At 47.1% G+C, this 23,311-nt stretch overlaps 1 protein-coding gene across 1 annotated transcript in view; it reads right to left on the bottom strand.

Moving 5' to 3' along the window:
- LOC122920542 (cholesteryl ester transfer protein) overlaps positions 1–6,375 on the bottom strand; it is a 42,374-nt gene extending 35,999 nt beyond the window's left edge. Inside the window, exon 1 of the mRNA XM_044270127.1 lies at positions 6,085–6,375. Within this exon, the coding sequence (XP_044126062.1) occupies positions 6,085–6,265 (181 nt within the window). The 5' untranslated portion in view covers positions 6,266–6,375. The remainder of the gene's footprint in view (positions 1–6,084) is intronic.
- Positions 6,376–23,311: the final 16,936 nt, after the last annotated feature.

Below are 23,311 nucleotides of genomic sequence, written 5' to 3' on the forward strand. Positions count from 1 at the left end.
GCGGGGATCATGGCACAGGGTTGTCAGAAGGCCTGGTCCATGAGGCAGTGTAAGGTAGACATTTACTAGTTTATCTGTAGCTTAGTATAAACCTGCCATATACCTGCCTAACAAATATACTGTAACCTGATAATTGTATTACAGAAGTGACTTCAGCCTAGGGAATGTTTGGACATATTATCGTCCACCATTATAACAAACTTCAGTGACAGACATGTTACGACCACGTTACTATGAGGTAAACCGAAAGTGAGCCCTGTTGTCATAGTAACCTGCCAACAGCAGCCAATCAGAGCGCGGCTTCTAAACTGCAGAGTGAAAATGAAACCTGCACTGTGATTGGTTGCTATGGACAACAAGGTCTGTTTTATATAAATGAGGCCTATTATCTGTATATCTACCTTAGAAAAATGACAATAATGACATTCCCACATAACAATTCTCATTTGTGTCCTGCCAATCTGTTTCTACAATGTGCCGCCATGCTTTCTCTCCTCAGCATTGTTTTCTATTGACTTAAAGGGGTCCCCTGTGTCACTTAAATAGATTTAACTTGGGGCTACTCTTAGGGAGCGTTATCTAAGTGGCCTCCCTTCACCTTTACCCCTCATACAGGGATCTGGACTTCACTGCAGGGGAACCACCAGGCCACTAGCTCCTGGGGTAGTCTCTGTTCAAGTGACTGCTGACCCATGGGGGTCAAGAGATGCTGAGGGATCAGGCAAAATCATAGTCAGGAAACAAGCTGGGGTCAAGGCAGGCGGAGTACGTTCAATCCCCTATTCAGGCTAAAGGTCACGACAGGATCAATATGAGAGTCAGGCAGAGGTCATGTCAGGGTCATATCTGATAGGAAAAGGCAGGGCGTGGGAGATCGGACCATAGTAGAGCGCACCTTCACAGGGAACTAGCAGGCTAAGAAACACTATTGCTCAGGCACATTTCCACAGAGGAAAATAGTCTGGTACAGATAACCATAGACCGGGGCAGATTAGATTGGGTATGCGCTGGCCCTTTAAGAGCCAGAGAAAGCACTGCACCCTCCGAGTAGTGAGAAGGGGTGCAGATAGGCGTGGACGGAACAGCACTACTCCAGCACCTATGTCCTCGGGGAGCAGGAAGAAATTGGGGGCTACAGACCTCCAGTATAACAATAAAATATATTATTTCTGTAGTGCTGTACCCTTGTTTCTGGGCAGCTGGGGCACTTACCCAAATCGACCCAGTCAGTACTGAGCAGCACCAGTGACATCGGCGCTCTGGAGTCCGCTCATATTCATGAGCTCTCAGCTCTCCTCACCCCCTGCCGCTGACTGACAGCTCTCTTCCTTTGGCAGTCAGCAGTAAGGGGGTGAGGAGATTGGAAGCTCATGAACATGAGGACTCCCCAGCGCATGCGCTGCATTGACCAGACTTCAAGTAAGTGACTCGTTGTTTGGGCAGCATAAAACAGATGACAGACTCCTTCTAGGGTATGTTCATGCAGTATTTAAAGGATGTGGGCAGCACGGTGGCTCAGTGCTGGGGTCCTAGGTTCAAATCTGCCCAAGGACAACATCTGCATGAAGTTTGCGTGGGTTTCCTCCCACACTCCAAAGACATACTGATAGGGACCTTAGATTGTGAACCCCATTGGGGACAGTTGGATGATAATGTCTGTAAAGTGCTGCAGAATATAGTAGCGCTATATAAGTGCATAAAATAAATTATCTCGTCTTGCCATTACTAACCACCAGGTGGTCCCACTGTAGCTCGGAAACAGTATAGCTTGCTGTGCTACGCTGTTTCTCTAAGGCTGCGTTCACACTTAGTTATTTCCATCAGTTATTCTGAGCCAAAACCAGGTTCGGGACAAAAACACTGAATTTATGCAAATCTTGATCTCTGAGTAGGCTTCACGACTGTTCTGTTGTTCCGTTTTCCGTGATTTTCTGCGGACCCATTGACTTTCAATAGGTCCGTCGAAAACTAGGAAAATGCACCGTCGTTCATGCGCGTCCGTGATCCGTGTTTCCTGTCCGTCAAAAAAATAGGACCTGTCCTATTTTTTTGACGGACAACGGTTCACGGACCCATTCAAGTCAATGGGTCTGTAAAAAAACACGGATGCACAAGATTGTCATCTGCATCAGTGATCCGTGTCCGTAGGCTACTTTCATAATAGATTTTTCAGAGCTGAGTTTTAACTTCGTGAAAACTCAGATCCGACAGTATATTCTAACACAGAGGCGTTCCCATAGTGATGGGGACGCTTCAAGTTAGAATATACTATGAACTGTGTACATGACTGCCCCCTGCTGCCTGGCAGCACCCGATCTCTTACAGGGGGCTGTGATCCGCACAATTAACCCCTCAGGGCAGACCCCCTCCCTCCCCAGTTTTAAATTCATTGGTGGCCAGTGTGGCCCCCCCCCCCTCCCTCTACTGTATTAATTTCATTGGTGGCCAGTGCGGGCCCCCCCTCCCTCCCTCTACTGTATTAATTTCATTGGTGGCCAGTGCGGCCCCCCTGGCCCCCCCCCTCCATCCCTCTACTGTATTAATTTCATTGGTGCCCCCCCCCCCCCATCATTGGTGGCAGCGGAGAGTTCCGATCGGAGTCCCAGTTTAATCGCTGGGGCTCCGATCGGTAACCATGGAAACCAGGACGCTACTGCAGTTATGGCTGCCATGGTTACTTAGCAATATTAGAAGCATTATACTTAGCTGCTGCGCTGTCTGTGACCGGCTGGGCGCTCCTCCTACTGGTAAGTGACAGATTTGTGCTTTAAGCAATGCGCCGCACAGACCTGTCACTTACCAGTAGGAGGAGCGCCCGGCCGGTCACAGACAGCGCAGCAGGTAAGTATAATGCTTCTAATATTGCTAAGTAACCATGGCAGCCAGGACTGCAGTAGCGTCCTGGTTGCCATGGTTACCGATCGGAGCCCCAGCGATTAAACTGGGACTCCGATCTGAACTCTCCGCTGCCACCAATGATGGGGGGGGGGGCCGCACTGGCCACCAATGAAATTAATACAGTAGAGGAAGGCAGGAGGGGGCCAGGGGGGGGGGGCGCACTGGCCACCAATTAAATTAATACAGTAGGGGGAGGGAGGGGGGGCCGCACTGGCCACCAATGAATTTAAAACTGGGGAGGGAGGGGGTCTGCTCCTGCCTGGCAGCACCTGATCTCTTACAGGGGGCTATGATACGCGGCACCTGAGGGGTTAATTGTGCGGATCACAGCCCCCTGTAAGAGATCGGATGCTGCCAGGCAGCAGGGGGCAGTCATGTACACAGTTCTTAGTATATTCTAACTTAAGGCGTCCCCATCACCATGGGAACGCCACTGTGTTAGAATATACTGTCGGATATGAGTTTTCACGATGTAACTCAAATCCGATGGAATATTCTAACATATAGCCGTTCCTATGGTGATGGGGACGCTTCAAGTTAAAATATACCATCGGATTGGAGAAAACTCTGATAGGGACTCCTGACTTTACATTGAAAGTCAATGGGGGACGGATCCGTTTGCAATTGCACCATATTGTGTCAACGTCAAACGGATCCGTCTCCATTGACTTGCATTGTAAGTCAGGACGGATCCGTTTGGCTCTGCACGGCCAGGCAGACACCAAACGGTACCCCGTTTTACGGACCGTGAAAAAATACTGTCGTGTGCATGAGGCCTAACTGTTGGAAAAAACTGACCAAATAACTGAAGTGTGAACTTGGCCTAACCCCCATGCATTGCAATGGGTGCTACTGAAACAGCAGAGCACCGTCTCGCTCCCCTGTTTCCCAGCCACATGGTGGTCGGCAATTAGTCCCTTGGTAACAGCAAGATAGGACAACCCCTTTAAGTAGAGGCAGAAAAATTAACTGCTTAATCTGCCTCCAAAATCAATGTATTTTCCACATGGTTTTTGAGGTTTTGCGCACATTAATGTTTTTACTATAAAATCCCTGTGCGTTTTTCACACAGTTCTACGCCAAAATCACACAGAACGCATATGACATGTTTTTTCTTCTTCCTGTTCAGTTCAATGAAAATTTCAGCCACTGATTCCGCACTGAAAAAAATCTGAGGTGTGTTCCCACTGAACTCAATAGAAGGTGTTATTCATATGGATTCTGATGCAGAAGCTGCGTCAGAATCAGTGTTAAAAAAAAATCTGCAAGAACAAACCCTTAGGGTACATTCACATGTCTGTATGGTCGTCGTGCCCGTGCTGCGCACCGCAAATGGCGGTCCACAATACACAGGCACCGGCCGTGTGAATTCCGTATTGCAGTGTGGACCCATTGACTTGAATGGGTCTGAAATCCGCAAAATACAGCAAAAGATAGGACATTTCCGGTACAGAAGCACAGACCTTAAAGCCCATAGAGGCACTTCCGATCCGTGCCTCCCCTCTGCAAAAGATAGGACATGTCCCATCTTTTGCCATATTTTGCGGATAGCAGACCCATTCAAGTCAATGGGATCCATTCGCAGCATGGAGTTCACATCACTGGTGCCTGTGCACTGAAAACCAATAGCAGGCTGTAATGCCGTTTGTGCATCTGGCGGATTAAGGCCGCGACAAGAAAGGATATTAGTGCAGTGTCCAGATGGATGGCGCTCAAAGTCACGGTGGGTGTCCATTTGTGGCTTAACTCCAACTGACAGATCTAAACCAGGGATGCCCAACCTGCGGCCCTCCAGCTGTTGCAAAACTACAACTCCAGGCATGCTCCAATAGCTGTAGGCTGTCCAGGCATGGTGGGAGTTGTAGTTTTGCAACAGCTGGAGGGCCGCAGGTTGAGCATTCCTGATCTAAACCATGAAAGGGTCCACGGTATTGAAAATGAGAATACGTGGCAGATTTTGACAGTGACAAAATCAACCGTGTAATCATAACCTTAGACCACCAGAAAATTCTGTATCAAATCTGCAGAGGGTGAAGAAACATAGAAACTCTAACTTTTGCCAATTGATATGTTAAAGGAGTTTTGTCACTTCAGAAAATGGCATTGATCATGTAGAGGAAGTTAATACAAGGCACTTACTAATGTATTGTGTTTGTCTATATTGCCTCCTTTGCTGGCTGGATTCATTTTTCCATCACATTATACACTGCTCGTATGAGCACCCTTCTATCCAGCAGTGGTGGCCGTGCTTGCGCACAATAGGATAGCGCCTGCCTATGTGGACTCCCACGGTCCCGGCCAGAGAGACCGGCGCGTTTTCTATAATGTGCATGCATCGCCACCGCTGCTGGATTACAGGTTGGTCATAACCCCTGGATACGAGCCGTGTAAAATTGTGATGGAAAAATGAATCCAGCCAGCAAAGGAGGCAATATGGACAATCACAATACATTAGGAAGCGCCTTGTGTTAAATGGATATTCCCATCTCAGCCATTGGGATCATATTGCTAGGGTATGCTCCCAATGACTGATAGGTGTGAGTCTGACCTCTGGGACCCGCACCTATACTTAGAACGGAGCCAGCAAAGTGCCGGAGGGCGCGCTGTGCATTTGTGGCCTCCCTCCTATCATTTCTATGGGACTGTCGAAAATAGCCAAGTACTGGCTCAGCTATTTCCATCAGCCCCATAGAAGTGAATGGAGCGGTGGCAGCGCTTGCGCAGTGCGCTTCCCATTCATTTCAGTGGGACTTCCGAAAATAGTTGAGGAATGAATGGAAGCCTTCCATGACTTTGCTTGCTCTGTTCTAACTATAGGTGCGGGTTCCAAAGGAGGGACCCGCACCTATCATATATCCTAGTGATATGACTCCAATGTCTGAGATGGGAATGACACTTTAACTTGACTAAATGCCATTTGCTAAAGTGAGACATCCCCTTTAAGGCAACGACGAACACATGCTGGACACCTTCAGGATAAAAGCAGTCATCTAGCTGAAGCCTAATAAAACAGAAAATACCAATCTTGCTTTTTTTCTATTATTCATATTACCTAATATTGATGCCCTGGCCGAAAGAAAAAAATCAGAAAGTGTCAGAAAAACTTTTGGCACATAGCAGCAGTCGTCCACACTTTCCGAGTCTACCATATTGATGCATTTCTAATGGGATGAAGCAATAACTTACACACTAGCGCTGCCGGCTTCGTCACCCTGCAGACTATGCCGGTCTCCTGGGGGGGTGACGGTGCGAAGTCACAAGCTGATGAAATCCTCAGAAAGTAGACGGAGAAGAAGAGGACGGCGGGCCACATGGTGATGGGGTTCTGCTCAGAGAACACTAGTGAGATCTGCTTCTTGTGTGACATAAACTACAAGTGAGAAAGTACAGGAAGCAGCGCGGGCTCTGGGTATCCTCAATTTCCTTTGTGTTTGGAAAGGGGCCCCCGGGGTTATCAGTTGTTACAATTGCTGGAAATGGGCCACACAAAGCGAGCTAGAAAAATGTTACGCGTCTGCGTGGTTTACGGGGTCGCAGCCACAGTGCATTTAGGTTCAGTAAGAGGGTTCATTGAAAGGTATTCCCAGAAATGGAAGGGAAATACGCCCCCGGTCAAAAGTCTGCACTGCCAAAAACATGGGTTATTTATTGAAGGTCTGTTTACATGAAGAGACGTTCCCCCTTGACCAACGAGGGATCTCACCACCATCGTCATGTCCGTATACGCATCAACAGGCTTCAGGCCAGTTAAAGAGAATGTGTCATCCAAAAAATGACCTATTGTTTAAATCAAGGTTTTATGGTAAAGAGTAGGGATGAGCGAATCGACTTGATTTGCATAAAACTTAGTTTCAATACTGTACGGAGCGAGCGCTCCATACAGTATTAGAATGTATTGGCTCCGATGAGCCGAAGTTATTACTTCGCGAAATCTCTCAAGACTTTGCATAATAACTTCAGAAATTGATTTATACTGTAAAAAAAACATTTCCCGAACTTGGGTTCAGTTCCAAGATATCACTTGTTTCATCCGAAGTCGATTCACTCATCCCTAGTAAAGAGCACCTGGAGTGACCAGGAACGGGTACGCTGACGCCACTTTAATGCAGTGGCCGGGTCAGGTGAATAATAGTCTGTTGTGACGCCAATTGCAGCGTGCGCGGGGTACTATCCCAGGGCCCTTCCAAGGTGTTATAATGCATGTCCCAGATTAGGAATGCCAGAGTGGGGTAATGGCCTATAATGTCTCTGTAGGGTTAGTGATAATTTTATAACAAGACACGGAGGCGAGTATTGCTTTAACCTTCTTTACTGAATCTACCATAGCAGCAAAGAGAAAAAGGGTATAACAAGTGGAAACCATGGTAACAACTCCTCCCCTTATCCCAGTATATCAGTCCTTGTCTGCCTGGGATCCTCCTCTTTCTTTGCTGCTACCAGGCAGATAAGTACACTCCAGCTCTGTAGCTCTGCTCAGGGTCTGGTACATCTGTTTTAGCTGGATTGAGTTAACCCTTCGGGGTTTTAAGGGTGTCTTAAGGCTTCTTGTTGTCTTATTGCGGTCTGCTAACCTGTGGGTTGGTTTTTTCGTGTCATATGTATTTTTCCTTACAGGTCTTATTCCCCTTTTGCCTTCCCTAAGGTTATTTCTCCCCCCTTTGGGGGCCCTTGCGGCTCCGCTGCCTTCCGGCGTGTACCACACTCTTTCGCGGTACTTTCGTTTTCCCCCTGTTACCTCAGGTTGCGGCCGCCATTTCGCGCGCGTCCCGGCTGTCTTCTTTGCCTTCCCGCTCGAAGTCTCGCGATTCGAGATTTCGGGCGCCATTTTCCCCTCTGCGCGCCGGCCGTAGGCTATTCAGCCTATTGCGGACACCGAGATCTCGCGAGACTTCGGTGTCCCTGTGTGTTCCACTTACTGCACGCACCGGACAGTACCGCTCGGCTTGTCGGACGTGTCCCGGTATCTACCTGTACCCGTTGCAATCTCTTGCGATTATCAGTGCCCTGTGCAGTTCTTGTGCCCATCAGTGACCTGTGAGTACTACCGTTTTTCCTGTTCATTCTTCTACTTATTTTCTTGAATGGTGTTACATTACTGTCCCTTTCTTCTCTTCTAGTGCTTTCTGCTGCTTCCTGGCTGGGGTGACTAACTCCTGCCATTCGCTGCTACAATGTCCGTTCGAAAAAATTCTGTTGCTTCTGTGGCCCCTAATGACCCCCCCCCCTGCAGGACAGGTTTCCCCTACGCAGGATAGAAGGTCCGAGGTGCTTCACCCGGATGCTCATGATATGGCACTTCAACAGTCCATTTCTAATGCCATTATAGCCGCCATGGGTTCAATGTCCTCTGCATTAACCCAGACTATTTCTCAGGCCCTTATGGCTCGCCCTAGCACCGTTGTTCAGAGCACGGTCCCACCTCCAGAACCATTACCTACTGCCTCCAGAACAATTCAGATTGATGGGCCATCCCCATCCCAGGATAACGCGCTTCGCTCGCGTAAAAGAGCTTGCACCCGCCAGGCAGAAAAAACGCGGGCATGGAAGACTGCCAGGTCTCTACCTGAGCCAGTGTCAGACTCTGATAGAGAGTCGGAGGAGGAGGCTCATGATAATGAGGATGATTTAATTTTTGATATGGAGGATGATTTTGCGGACGTCGCCGTGGACCCGGCACTTAATGTATGCCCGGAGCCCACTTTACAACTTCAGGGGTCAGCAGAGGATCTTTTAAAGGATCCGTCTGGAGTACCATTGTTTAACCCCGACGAGCTGCACCATCCCCGCTCTGCGGAATGGATGCCCGCCACACATGTGGCGCAATACTTGGAAGCTCGCATACGCAATCCTCTTAGCAAGGAATCGCGAAATAAATTACGGGCCGAATGCCCTCGCCCTTTGATACCACACAAAGTGTGTGAAACCCCCTCAGTGGATCCGAAAATGGTCCAATTCTTGGCGAAGACGGGTTTTAATCCCCGCAAAGGGCTGGACTCTGCTTTAAAAGCAGTCCAGGATAAGTTGCTGGATATTACGGGTCCCTTAGCAAAAATTTTGACATGGCTGAGTCCGCTAAGGCGGCTGGTAGCCAGGTGGACCCTGAAGAACTGAGAGGTTGGGCCCAGAGAGCCATTTGTGTGGCTGGTAATGTCAATGCCTCACTGGCCATTGAAAGGCGTAAGGCCATATTGATGAAAATCGAGCCAAAGTTGTCCAATCTGGCTTTGACTGAAGCGGGCAAAGATGCCCAGGGATTGCTCTTCGGCGACTCTTTTATTAAAGAGTTGGGAAAGTATGTAGGAGCATTTACGGCGCTTGATAAGGCCCAGACGTCAATGCGTCGAGTCTTCCAAGGGCGTTTTTCCAACAGGGCCGGCAGTTCTAGGGGCAATTTTCATGCCCGGGGTTCCGGCAGAGGCTCCTTTTCCTACCGAGCATCCCTCCAGGATCAGAGACACCAGCCATCCTTTTTCCCATCGCGAGGTGCCCCCTTCCGGTCACGCGGTTTCAGAGGGAATCCGAACTCCCGGCGACCGTTTGGTAAGTGCCATTCTTCGTCCTCTACCTTTTTTAGACCAATGTGTCGGAGGCAGACTCCGGTTCTTTTCCCATGTGTGGCCAGGCATAACCTCCGACCAATGGGTTCTTTCCACTGTACAAGGGTTCACAATAGATCTGATTGCCGATCCGAGTTCTATTCCGGTGCCCCATTCAATACCCCTGTCCAATTCGGCTCGGTCCCTCTTTCAGAGGGAGCTGTCGGATTTACTACGGAAAGGCGCGATCGAGCGCGCACCAGTGACTCGATGGGGTGTGGTCAGCAGTATTTTTCTGGTGCAAAAGAAAGGGGGCCAGATGCGCCCCGTGATCAATTTGAAAGCCTTAAACGCTTTCGTACAGTATCGGCACTTCAAGATGGAGGGCATCCATCTGTTGAGAGATCTGCTTCTTCCAGGCGACTGGATGGCAAAGATAGATCTCAAAGACGCATACCTGACAGTCCCGGTGTCCCCCTCTTCAAGAGACCTGCTTCGCTTTCTGTGAAACGGTCAGACTTGGCGTTTCACCTGCCTCCCGTTTGGCCTCTCCTCCGCCCCCTGGTGCTTTACCAAAATCATGCGCCCAGTGGTGGCGTGGCTCCGCGGCAGAGGTGTCCGCCTAATCGTCTACTTAGACGATATCTTGATCATGGCCCAGTCTCAATCTCTCCTGTTGAAGCATATTCACCTGGCGGTGTCCCTCCTTTCCAATTTAGGGTTCATCATCAACCAGGAAAAGTCTTGTCTGACCCCTGCCAGGTCAATGGAGTTCCTGGGATTCCAAGTGGATTCATTGGAGTTATCCCTCAGTCTCCCTCTCTCCAAAATCAAGGCCATTCGCAAAGAGCTGCGACATGTTCTTCAACTGCCCCGGATGTCGTTGCGGCATTTGGCGAGGGTAATCGGACTTCTGGCCGCCTCGATCCAAGCCATCTTTCCAGCCCCCCTTCATTATCGGGCGTTGCAGCGACTCAAAATCGCTCACCTGCGGACAGGGGCCTCTTACGCCGACTTTGTCACGTTGGACGCAGAAACGAAAGACGAACTGAGGTGGTGGATCCACAACCTGTCGTCCTGGAATGGCAGAGCTATTGTGGGTCCCCAACCGGATCTCATCATAGAATCCGATGCGAGCCTGCACGGATGGGGAGCACATTGCAGTGGCGTTTCCACGGGCGGTCCATGGTCACGGGAAGAATCTCGTCTTCACATCAACGCCCTGGAGCTTCTTGCAGGGTCGTTTGCCATTCGCAGTTTTGCCAATGGGATTGTCAGTACGGCCATCAGACTCCGCATGGACAACATCTCTGCGGTCAGGTACGTCAACTGCATGGGGGGAACACGGTCAGTTGTTCTGACCTATTTGGCGAAGGACTTTTGGGAGTTCTGTCTCGACAGGAACATTTCTGTGGTGGCAGAGTACCTTCCGGGCCTTCACAATACCCTAGCGGATTGGAGCTCCCGCTACATTTCGGACTCCAGCGACTGGAGATTAGACGAGACGGTTTTCTCTGCTATTTCTTCTCTTTGGGGTCCTTTTTCAGTCGACCTGTTCGCTTTCCCGATTGAATACACAGCTGCCCAGGTTTTTCAGCTGGAGGCCGGATCCTTTGGCGGAAGCGGTAGGACGCCCTGCTTCAACACTGGGGAGGCGCGCTGATGTACGCGTTTCCTCCCTTTGCGCTCATCCCGAGGGTACTCCTTCAAGTCCGCCAGCAGTTGGCGAACCTGATTCTGATTGTGCCTTTTTGGAGGACTCAGTCCTGGTTTCCCCAGATCCTGGAACTTCTGGTGGATTTTCCGCTCCTTCTTCCCAATCAGTTGTCCCTGCTTCTAGGGCCAGCAGGAGAATTTCATCCACTCCTGCAGAACGGATCCTTGCGTCTTCTGGCCTGCAAGATCTCAGGAGTCCCGGAGGAGGCACTGGCCTTTCAGGAACAACTAGATTCCTATTGGACTGCGCTTGGGCACCCGGTACGAGACGAGCTTATAGAGCTGCCTGGGGCTCTTGGTCTCGCTGGTGCGTCGACCGGTCTTTGGATCCCGTTGAGGCTCCTGTAAATTCCGTCTTAGCCTTTTTGACTTCACTATTTGAGGCGGGGAAGGCCTACCGTACCATCAATGTCTTTAGGTCAGCAATTTCCTCCAGACATAACGGTTTTGATGGCCGTCCGGCGGGACAACATCCCCTGGTCTGTCGCTTGCTCAAAGGTTCACGATTGGCCCGACCGCCTCGGCCGCGGTTCTCGTCAACCTGGGATGTTTCTGGTGTCCTAACTTTTTTGATCAACTGGCCATCTAATGCTCAATTGTCCTTACGTCAATTATCGGCCAAATTGGTCACTTTATTCTGTCTAATTTCTTGTAAAAGAGTGTCGGACGTGCGTGCTTTGGATTGGGACGCTAGGTCCTTCACCCCGGAGGGGGTTCACTTCAATATTTCTCGACGCACTAAGACCAATATTCATTCGGTCTCTTACCCCCGTTTCCCGGCGTCTCCACAACTTTGTCCTGTGGTTTGTTTGCAGGAATATGAAGATAGAACCCGCCCCTTGCGGTCGCCTTCTCTTCCTCAGTTATTTATTTATTTTCGCAGTCCGTATGCTCCGGTCACCAGCGTTACCTTATCTCGCTGGGTTAAGTGGATTCTCTCCCTTTCCGGGATTGATACGACTGTTTTCACGGCGCATTCAGTTCGCAGTGCGGCTGCTACTTCAATGACTACATCAGGGGCACGCTTGGAAGATGTTATGAGATTGGCGGATTGGTCCAGGACTTCCACATTCCGCGAGTTTTACTTCAGACCGGCAACACACGCTTTTGATTCTTTAGTGGCTCAGCTTTAAACAAGCAATATGAGCCTCCGTGTCTTGTTATAAAATTGCAGGATTTTACTAAGTTATGACGTAAAGTCATGATTTTATTAAAGACACGGAGGCGAGTATTGCCCTCCCTGGACCCACCCTTGTTAGGGCCTGGGTGAGTATTTTATGTCTGATGCTCTATGATTACGTTATTGAGATTAGTAGTATCCTCTACATGTAGATCCTACTTTTTCTGATGCACTGGATTATGGTCATAGAATGTTTTCTTTTATCCTTTTTTCTTAGGTTGAGAGACTAACGTCTTCAAGCACTTGAGTTACACAGTTCTGGATCGGTCGGATGTCCGGATGTTGCGGTCCAAGCCGACAGGTTCCAGAGGTTCTTTCGTTGCATTCCGGTTTTGATATGCGCTGGTTGAGGCGCAAAGAAAGAGGAGGATCCCAGGCAGACAAGGACTGTTATACTGGGATAAGGGGAGGAGTTGTTACCATGGTTTCCACTTGTTATACCCTTTTTCTCTTTGCTGCTATGGTAGATTCAGTAAAGAAGGTTAAAGCAATACTCGCCTCCGTGTCTTTAATAAAATCATGACTTTACGTCATAACTTAGTAAAATCCTGCAATTGTGTCATGGTGTCTCCTCCCTGGTTACGGCTGGACTCCTGGCTTCCTGGCTCACTAGCAATAAATTTGAGTGTAGTGATAGTAGGAGTAATAGAGGAATTTTGCAGAACAAATGATGTCCAGACCTTTAGATGAAGTTCAAACGTTTCTTTACTGAAGATAACTTGTATCCAAGCAGTATACAGCTTTGGTCCTTTGGTCCCAGCAGGTTTTGGCAAGGATTATTATTTATTTTTTATTTTTTTTCTCTGCTTAATTAAGGGGAGTGCCCTGGGCAACCAGGTGCTATAAATTAACCCACTAAAACTCTGTAGAGCCTGCTCTTCCTGGGGCCTGCTCTACTAAGTGGGCTTCTTATTAAGTGGAGTTAAAAAAAACAAGGAGTTTAAGAAAAGGAGTTTGGAAACTAAGGTTGGATATAATTTCCTTGTGTGTTGTTGGCTTGGTTTAGCGTAGCCCTTCGGCTACAGCAGACAGGATCTAGGTCTGAATCTTATATACTGTTTCTTTTTTACTGTTGTAATCCCCATTTAGTATGTGTTGCACAATTTACAACGCAGTCCAGTGCACATCTTGCATGATGTATGCAGTCCTGGAACAGGAGTTCAAGGGTGCATATCTTTGTTCTAGATGTGAGCAAATAACCCGTTTGGAATCGCAAATCGAGTCTCTAAACGGGCAAGTTGCAACACTGAGAGGCATTGATAATTTGCAAAAGAGTTTGCTTCTCACCGAGCAAGCACTCTTTGGGGTAGATGAGGGGGAGGGTGACAGAGAGGAGGCTGAGGAAAGTGAGGTAGCTAGCTGGGTAACAGTTAGAAAGCGGGGTAGAGGGAAGAGTGCCAGGGAGGCTAGCCCTGATCTGACACACCCCAACAAGTTTGCACGTTTGGCAGATGAGGGGGATGTCAGTCCGGGGACGGCACTGCTGCAGCCGGACACTTCCTCTGCCAGTCAGGGGAATGTCAGCTCCAGTAAGCAGGGAACCAGGAGAGCAGGGCAGGCCAGACAGGTGCTGGTAGTGGGCGACTCTATTATTAGGGGAACAGATAGGGAAATCTGTCACAAAGACCGTGATCGCCGAACAGTGTGCTGTCTTCCTGGCGCTAGAGTTCGACACATTGCGGATCGGGTTGACAGATTACTGGGAGGGGCTGGAGAAGATCCAGCGGTCATGGTCCATATCGGAACCAATGACAAAGTTAGAGGTAGGTGGAGAGTCCTTAAAAATGATTTCAGGGATTTAGGTCAAAAGCTGAGGGCAAGGACCTCAAAGGTAGTATTTTCCGAAATACTGCCTGTACCACGAGCCACACAAGAAAGGCAGCGGGAGATTATGGAGATTAACAAGTGGCTCAAGAACTGGTGTAGGAAGGAGGGGTTTGGGTTCCTGGAGAACTGGGCCGACTTCTCTATCGGCTACAGGCTCTATCGTAGGGACGGGCTGCACCTCAATGGGGAAGGGGCAGCTGTGCTGGGGAGAAAGATGGCTAGAAGGTTGGAGGAGTGTTTAAACTAGGGACTGGGGGGGAGGGTAATTACGTTATAGGACGGGAAGATAGTGCAGATAGAGACCGGGGGCAAAGTAATGGGACTGGGGGAGGAATGGAAGGAGGGACTAGAACAGTTCAGAAGGAAAGGTGTAGGGTAAAAAATATACATAAACCTCTCAAATGTATGTATACTAATGCCAGAAGCCTGACTAATAAAACTGGTGAACTGGAATTAGTGATGTGTGAGGAGAATTATGACATAGTGGGAATAACTGAGACATGGCTGGATGATAGCTATGACTGGGCAGTTAATGTACAGGGTTACAGCCTGTTTAGAAAGGATCGTCAAAACCGGAGAGGAGGAGGGGTCTGCCTCTATGTAAAGTCCTGTCTAAAGCCCACACTCCGCGAAGATATAAATGAGGGACATGAACATGTGGAGTCACTGTGGGTAGAGATACATGGAGCTAAAAACAACAATAAATTACTAATAGGAGTTTACTATAAACCACCTAATATACCAGAGTCCACAGAAAATCTATTACTAAACGAGATAGACGAGGCGGCAAATCATAATGAGGTGGTTATTATGGGGGACTTCAACTACCCAGATATAGACTGGGAAACTGAAACTTGTATATCTCATAAAGGAAACAGGTTCTTGGCAATAACCAAAGACAATTACCTCTCCCAACTGGTTCAGGACCCGACTAGAGGGACGGCCATACTGGACTTAGTATTAACCAATAGGCCGGACAGAACAACAGACGTGCAGGTTGGGGGACACCTGGGAAATAGTGACCACAAAGTAATAACCTTCCAATTATCATTCAAAAGAGCGTTTCTACAGGGAGGAACAAAAATACCAAACTTCAAAAAAGCTAAATTTAGCCAACTAAGAGAGGCCATAGGCCAAACTAACTGGGACAAAGTCCTCAAAAATAAAAATACAGCCACAAAATGGGATATCTTTAAAAACATCCTAAAATCTCATTGTGAGAGGTACATACCGTATGGTAATAAAAGGTTAAGGAATAAAAAGAAACCAATGTGGATAAATAGAACTGTAACGAAAGCAATAAATGACAAAAAGAAGGCATATCATTCACTGAAACAGGAGGGGAGCACGGAAGCACTGAAAAACTATAAGGAAAAAAATAGAACATGTAAAAAACAAATAAAAGCGGCCAAACTAGAGACCGAGAGATTAATTGCCAAAGAGAGTAAAACTAACCCTAAAATGTTCTTCAATTATATAAATGTTAAAAAGTATAAATCTGAAGGTGTCGGCCCTTTAAAGAGTAATGAGGGGGGAGTCGCAGAGAGCGATGAGAAGAAAGCAAAGCTGTTAAATATTTTTTTCTCCAATGTATTCACTGAGGAAAATAAATTGTCAGATGACATGCAGAATGCAAAAATAAATTCCCCATTAAAAGTGTCCTGTCTGACCCAGGAAGAAGTACATCAGCGACTTAAAACGATTAAAATAGACAAATCGCCAGGACCGGATGACATACACCCCCGTATCCTAAAGGAATTAAGTAATGTCATAGCCAGACCCTTATTTCTGATATTTGCAGACTCTATACTGACAGGGAATGTCCCACAGGATTGGCGCATGGCATATGTGGTGCCAATATTCAAAAAGGGGCCAAAAACAGACCCTGGAAACTATAGGCCGGTAAGTTTAACATCTGTTGTGGGTAAACTGTTTGAAGGTTTTCTGAGAGATGCTATGTTAGAGCATCTCAACAGAAATAAGCAAATAACGCCATATCAGCATGGCTTCGTGAGGGATCGGTCATGTCAGACTAATTTAATCAGTTTCTATGAGGAGGTAAGTTCTAGACTTGACAGCGGCGAATCAATGGATGTCGTATATCTGGACTTCTCCAAAGCATTTGACACTGTACCACATAAAAGGTTAGTATATAAAATGAGAATGCTCGGACTGGGAGAAAACATCTGTATGTGGGTAAGTAACTGGCTCAGTGATAGAAAACAGAGGGTGGTTATTAACGGTACACACTCAGATTGGGTCACTGTCACTAGTGGGGTACCTCAGGGGTCAGTATTGGGCCCTATTCTCTTCAATATATTTATTAATGATCTTGTAGAAGGCTTGCATAGTAAAGTATCAATTTTCGCAGATGACACTAAACTGTGTAAAGTAATTTACACTGATGAGGACAGTATACTACTACAGAGGGATCTGGATAGATTGGAGGCTTGGGCAGATAAGTGGCAGATGAGGTTTAACATGATAAATGTAAAGTTATGCACATGGGAAGGAAAAATGCAAGTCAACCGTACATACTAAATGGTAAAACACTCGGTAACACTGACATGGAAAAGGATCTAGGAATTTTAATAAACAGCAAACTAAGCTGCAAAAACCAGTGTCAGGCAGCTGCTGCCAAGGCCAACAAGATAATGGGTTGCATCAGAAGGGGCATAGATTCCCGTGATAAGAACATAGTCCTACCACTTTACAAATCGCTAGTCAGACCACACATGGAGTACTGTGTACAGTTCTGGGCTCCTGTAAACAAGGCAGACATAGCAGAGCTGGAGAAGGTCCAGAGGAGGGCAACTAAAGTAATAACTGGAATGGGGCAGCTACAGTACCCTGAAAGATTATCAAAATTAGAGTTATTCACTTTAGAAAAAAGACGACTGAGGGGAGATCTAATTAATATGTATAAATATATCAAGGGTCAGTACAGAGATCTATCCCATCAGCTATTTATCCCCAGGACTGTGACTGTGACGAGGGGACATCCTCTGCGTCTGGAGGAAAGAAGGTTTGTACACAAACATAGAAAAGGATTCTTTACGGTAAGAGCAGTGAGACTATGGAACTCTCTGCCTGAGGAGGTGGTGATGGTGAGTACAATAAAGGAATTCAAGAGGGGCCTGGACGTATTTCTGGAGCTTAATAATATTACAGGCTATAGCCACTAGAGAGGGGTCTTCCTCTGGATCAACTTGCGGGAGAACAGGCCGAACTGGATGGACAAATGTCTTTTTTCGGCCTTATGTACTATGTTACTACTATGTTACTATTAGCAGGAATAAATACTTCTGCCTTAAATTTGGAGCTTGCAGGATAAGTTGTCTGCTTAGTAACTCTGCAAGTGTGGTAGGAATTAATCTACTGCACTTTTCTGTAATTTATGCTTTATGGGGACAGACTAGCTGAGGAGGAATGGCTTCTCCTAGGTCTCTGGACTTATCTCTCAGATGGTTTCTCAGGGTATGCTTTCTTCCTGGAACTCTGGAGATTGTAGTTAGTTTTCCTCTTCTTCATCCAGCTGAGGCTGAAGGTGCTCAGACTGGGTATATAACCAAGTCTCAGCCGAGACTTGATCCTTGCTGTCTTCCCTATGCAGGGGAACTCCTTGCACACACACCCTAGCAGGGGCTGGGCTACACTCCCCCTAACTTCCTTCTCCACCCATGCTGCAGGATGTGGGAACAGCCCACTTCGCTCACAGAGGGGGAGCTAAGCTGGAATAATCCATTCCAGCCTAGATACACTAAACTGGGACTAGTACCTTGCCAACGTGTTGCTGACACCTACTGGTAACCAGGCAAATTACATGAACAGTTGTGTTTAACATGGTTTTAGATGATCATTTGTGAAGACATGCGCAAAATCATATCAGATGACAATATAAAGGCTCTTACAAGATAGTAGCGGGGTAGAGGCGTGTAGTAACACAACTCTGAGGTGTTACACATCTGTCAGCAGTTTTGTACCTATGACCTGTTACATGTGCGCTTGGCAGCTGAAGGCACCTGTGTTGGTCCCATGATCATATGTGCCCGCATTACGGAGTAAAAATATGTTTTACTGTATTCAAATGACCCTCTAGGAGCAACGTGGGCGTTACCATTACACCTAGAGGCTCTGCTCTTTCTGCAACTGCTACCTCCTCTCCACTTTGATTGACAGGACCAGGCAGTGTAAACATGATCACGCATACCCCTGTCAAAGTGGAAATGTTTCTAAATCCACCCTGCTGTAAGGTTTAGTAAAAGCCTTGTGTGACCCGTTACCATTCACAGAAAACAGCACCCAGTCCTACATTTGTCCAAGTAAATAAGGACCCATTCAGACAGCCATAATGTGGACATATTTAAAGGGACTGTCTCTTCTGAGACATTGGTGGAGTATCCTAGCGATATAGCTACCAATGTCAGATAGGTGCAGATTCCACCTCTGGGACCCACACCTATCTCCAGAACAGGACCCCTGCAGTGACCAGAGCAGCCGCACATGCTTGGCCACCCTCTATTCAGTTGGCTCATGCACACAAACATATTTTTATGTCCGCTCCGATCTGCATTTTTTGCGGGTCGGATGCGGACCCATTTACTTAAATAGAGCGACAAAAGATGCGGGCAGCACACCGTGTGTTGTCCGCATCCGTATGTCCGTTCCGCAGCCCCGCAAAAAAAATTGAACATGTCCTAATCGTGTCTGTATTTGTGGACAAGAATAGGCATTTCTATCATGGAGAAGGACATTCCAATCTGCACAATGCAGAATAAACAGGCCAGTATCCATGTTTTGCGGTCTGCCAAACCGGATACGGTCATGTGAATTAGCCCTAAGACTGCTGAAAATGGAGGACTGCAGTGACACCTCCCCCCTACCCCTTCAATGAATGCTCGCCATTCATTTCTATTGGACTGCAGAAAGCAATGAACTAAGATAAAGGACTTAAAGGGAACCTCTCACCGGGATTTTGGGTATAGAGCTGAGGACACGGGTTGCTAGATGGCCACTAGCACATCTGCAATACCCCGTCCCCATAGCTCTGTGTGCTTTTATTGTGTAAAAAAAAAACCGATTTGATACATATGCAAATTAACCTGAGATGAGTCCTGTCCCTGACTCTTCTCACATACAGGACACATCTCAGGTTAATTTGCATATGTATCAAATTGTTTTTTTTTACACAATAAAAGCACACAGAGCTATGGGGACTGGATATTGCGGATGTGCTAGCGGCCATCTAGCAACCCGTGTCCTCAGCTCTATACCCAAAATCCCGGTGACAGGTTCCCTTTAAGGCTCATGCACACGATCGTTGGCTGTTTTGAAGTCTGCAAAACACGGATACTGGCCATGTGCATTCCGGGAAATGACCAGACCCTATCTGTGTCCGTAATGCGGAAAATAATAGGACATGTTCTATAGTTTTGTGGATGGCACGGAACGGACGTGAGGATGCGGAAAGCACACGGAGTGTTGCCGGCATCTCTTGCGGCCCCATTGAAGTAAATGGGTGCGGACTAAAAATACACACGTGTACATGAGCCCTTAGGGAGAGTCCACATCGCCATTATTTTTCCATTCTTATCCATCAGATCAACAGAAAAAATAAATAAAAATCAAACGGATCCTGTGCATCAGTTACGCACATTTGGCAACCGTTTGAGCCATCTCCGCCTGAGATACGTTTTTTAGACAGAAAAATGTACTACATGCACAGATCAGAAGAACGGAAAAATAATGGTGATGTGAACTCTCCCTTATAGTTCTCCAAGCTGAATCCACTAAAGGCTTTGGCTTGAAGAACAAAATGCATAAAGAAAAATGCATGCGCGTTTCAAGCCTCTGGGTAAATGCATTACACGTGTCCGGTCAGACAAGGGCAGGTAATGAAACACCGGATAATCGTAATTACCATGTGACAGCACGATCATACAATGTGACCCCACATTTACTCGCAGAACCAGTCAGGCTTGTTGTACTAGGCAATTATGGGATGGTGGACAGAACATCAGCTGATTTACATGACAGTTATTTGGCTGAAATACCATGGAAAAGAATATATGGTTACAGCGGGAAGGAAGCTCTGCCCTTCCTCTTCCTGGGAGCTCAGGATTATGTATTGAGTAATCTTTTGTGGAAATAGCCGGGAGCTTCACACTTTGTTTTATCTCACTCTACATAACTTTAGGAGACTCACATAAAAAACGTGAAAACCCGTTTCCCATATAATCTTTCACCTATAACCAGTCAGAGGGTGCGATGCAGAGTCAGAAAAATAGAGTTCATGCAGCGGCACTGTCCTCGGACAACTTCACCCATGATCAACCATCAAGAGACGTTATAAAATGTATTATCTTTATTTGCCAGAATTACAACGTGTTTCAAGGGCAGGTCACCCATTCAAGTATAACAGCGTACATACAGAAGTGCAGGCAGCATGAACTCTGCTATTTCTGATTGTCTGCATGGAGCCCTTAAGTCTTGCACTGCTGAGATCCAAGCAGCGCAGCCCGCAAAGAATCATGGCTGCAGTCGGGAGAGGAAGCAGAGTTCCCTCCTACACATTCTAAGCTGTTTAAATATAAACGCGACACTTTCGGTTTTGCTCCCATTTTGCATGAGCGGAACTCAAAGATCTGAAACATTTTCTACAGACACAAAGGACCCATTACTCACAAATATTGTTCGCAAATCTGTGTTAGTGAGCACTTCTCCTTTGCCGAGATAATCCATCCCACCTCACAGGTGTGGCATATCAAGGTGCGGATTAGACAGCATGAATATTGCACAGGTGTGCCTTAGACTGCCCACAATAAAAGGCTACTCTGAAATGTGCAGCTTGATCACCCTGCACAATGCCACAGATGTCGCAACGTTTGAGGGAGCGTACAATTGGCATGCTGACTGCAGGAATGTCTACCAGAGCTGTTGCCTGTGCAATGAATGTTCATTTCTCTACCATAAGCCGTCTCCAAAGGAGTTTCAGAGAATTTGGCAGTACATCCAACCGGCCTCACAACCACAGACCACGTGTAACCACACCGGCCCAGGACCTCCATATCCAGCATGTTCACCTCCATGATAGTCTGAGACCAGCCACCCGGACAGCTGCAGCAACAATCGGTTTGCTTAACCAATGAATTACTGCACAAACTCAGTCAGAAACCATCTGCGGGAAGCTCCTCTGCATGCTCGTCATCCTCATCGGGGACTGCAGTTAGTCATAACCGACTTGAGTGGGCAAATGCTCTCATTTGATGGCGTCTGGCATGTTGGAGAGGCGTTCTGTTCACGGATGAGTCCCGGTTTTCACTATTCAGGGCACATGGCAGACAGCGTGTGTGGGTGAGCTGTTTGCGGACATCAACATTGTGGCTGGAGTGGCCCATGGTGGCGGTGGGGTTATGGTATGGGCAGGCGTATGTTATGGACAACGAACACAGGTGCATTTTATTGATGGCATTTTGAATGCACAGAGATACTGTGACACGATCCTGAGGCTCATTGTTGTGCCATTCATCCACGACCATCACCTCTTGTTACAGCATGATATGCACGGCCCCATATCTGCTGGACCAAGCTCCACAGGGAGCATGACCCAAAGTGCAGCACTTTGCACCAAAAACTGCAACACTTGCAAAAATTCTGCCTGAAAGTAGGACAATCAATGGTTGGTGCAGTCAGAAAAGTGTTGGCCTGTGCACCACATTCATCATCCTGCCGGAGGTGCTGTGATTAACCTGGTGAAAGTCTAAAGAGCCAGTCTGATCTGACACCATATAGGATTAGTAAATCTGCTCCTCTGTACCTCTCCTGCGTTTGGTGCTTCAGTCCCTGCTCCTAATGCATATTGGAAGCACTCACTAGCATTCATTTTATAAGACACACAGAAATTTATCCCCCAAAAAAAAGTTAGTCTTATAAAGCGAAAAATACGGTAACTCACCTCCAATTGATCATGTAGCTCCCGGTCTCCTGTTCTTTATTCAGGACCTGTGGTGATGTCACTGAGCTCATCACATGGTCCATTACCATGGTGATGGATCATGTGATGAGCACAGTGACTTCACCACAGGTCCTTGTCCTCACAGATGAAGACAGAAGAGAAGCCGGTCTGCGTGAACGAGTGGATTAAGGAGAGTAACTTTTTTTAACCCCTCCAGCCCTATTGTACTATGCAGTCTGTTTTAAGAGTGCTATTATTTTCCCTTAATTCCATGTTTAAGGGAAAATTACATCTACACAACCTTGAACCCAAACCTGAACTTCAGTGAAGAAGTTCGGGTCTGGGTATCACAGTCAGCTTTTATCACGCGCGTGCAAATTATATTGCACCCACGTGATAAAAATTGAACGGAACACAATCAGTCAAAACTGACTGCAATTGCATACCTACCCGTGCGGGTTTGCCGCAATGCACCCGGGACGCATCTGGAGCCAAAACGCAACACCTGTCTGAAAGAGGCCTAAGGCTACTTTCACACTTGCAGCAGTGTGATCCGGCAAGCAGTTCAGTCGCCGGATCCACCGATCTGAATGTGACAAAGCATTTGTGAGACACATCCGGATGCGGATCCATCTCACAAATGCATTGCAAGAACAAATCAGTCTTGCCACTTGTCATGCGGACAGACGGTATTTTGAATGCCGTATTCAGGCAAGTCTTCAGTTTTTTTTGCCGGTGATAAAACCGTAGCATGCGGCGGTTTTATCTTTTGCCTGATCAGTCAAAATGACTGAACTGAAGACCTCCTGAACGGATTACTCTCCATTCAGAATGCATAGGGATATAACTGATCAGTTATTTTCCAGTATTGAGCCCCTGTGACTGAACTCTATGCCGGAAAAGAAAACCGCTAGTGTGAAAGTACCCTAAAATATTAAGTTTAAATCCCCCTTTCCCAATATTACATAAAATATATAAACAATAACATATTACATAGCGCTGCATCCAAAAAGTCCAAACTATTAAATTATTAAAAAAATCTCCTATGCGGTGAGTGCCGTAACAGAAATAAATAAAAACCATGTAATTCTGCCACCTTGTCACCCCAAAAAATAGGATAGGACTGTTTTTTATTTTTTTCCGCGTGGTATTGAGTGCCGCAATACTTTATGGTGACGAAAGCAAATCAAAATTTTGGTA

The sequence above is a fragment of the Bufo gargarizans genome, chromosome 10 (genome assembly GCF_014858855.1).
Source record: "Bufo gargarizans isolate SCDJY-AF-19 chromosome 10, ASM1485885v1, whole genome shotgun sequence".
Taxonomy (NCBI): Eukaryota; Metazoa; Chordata; class Amphibia; order Anura; family Bufonidae; genus Bufo; species Bufo gargarizans.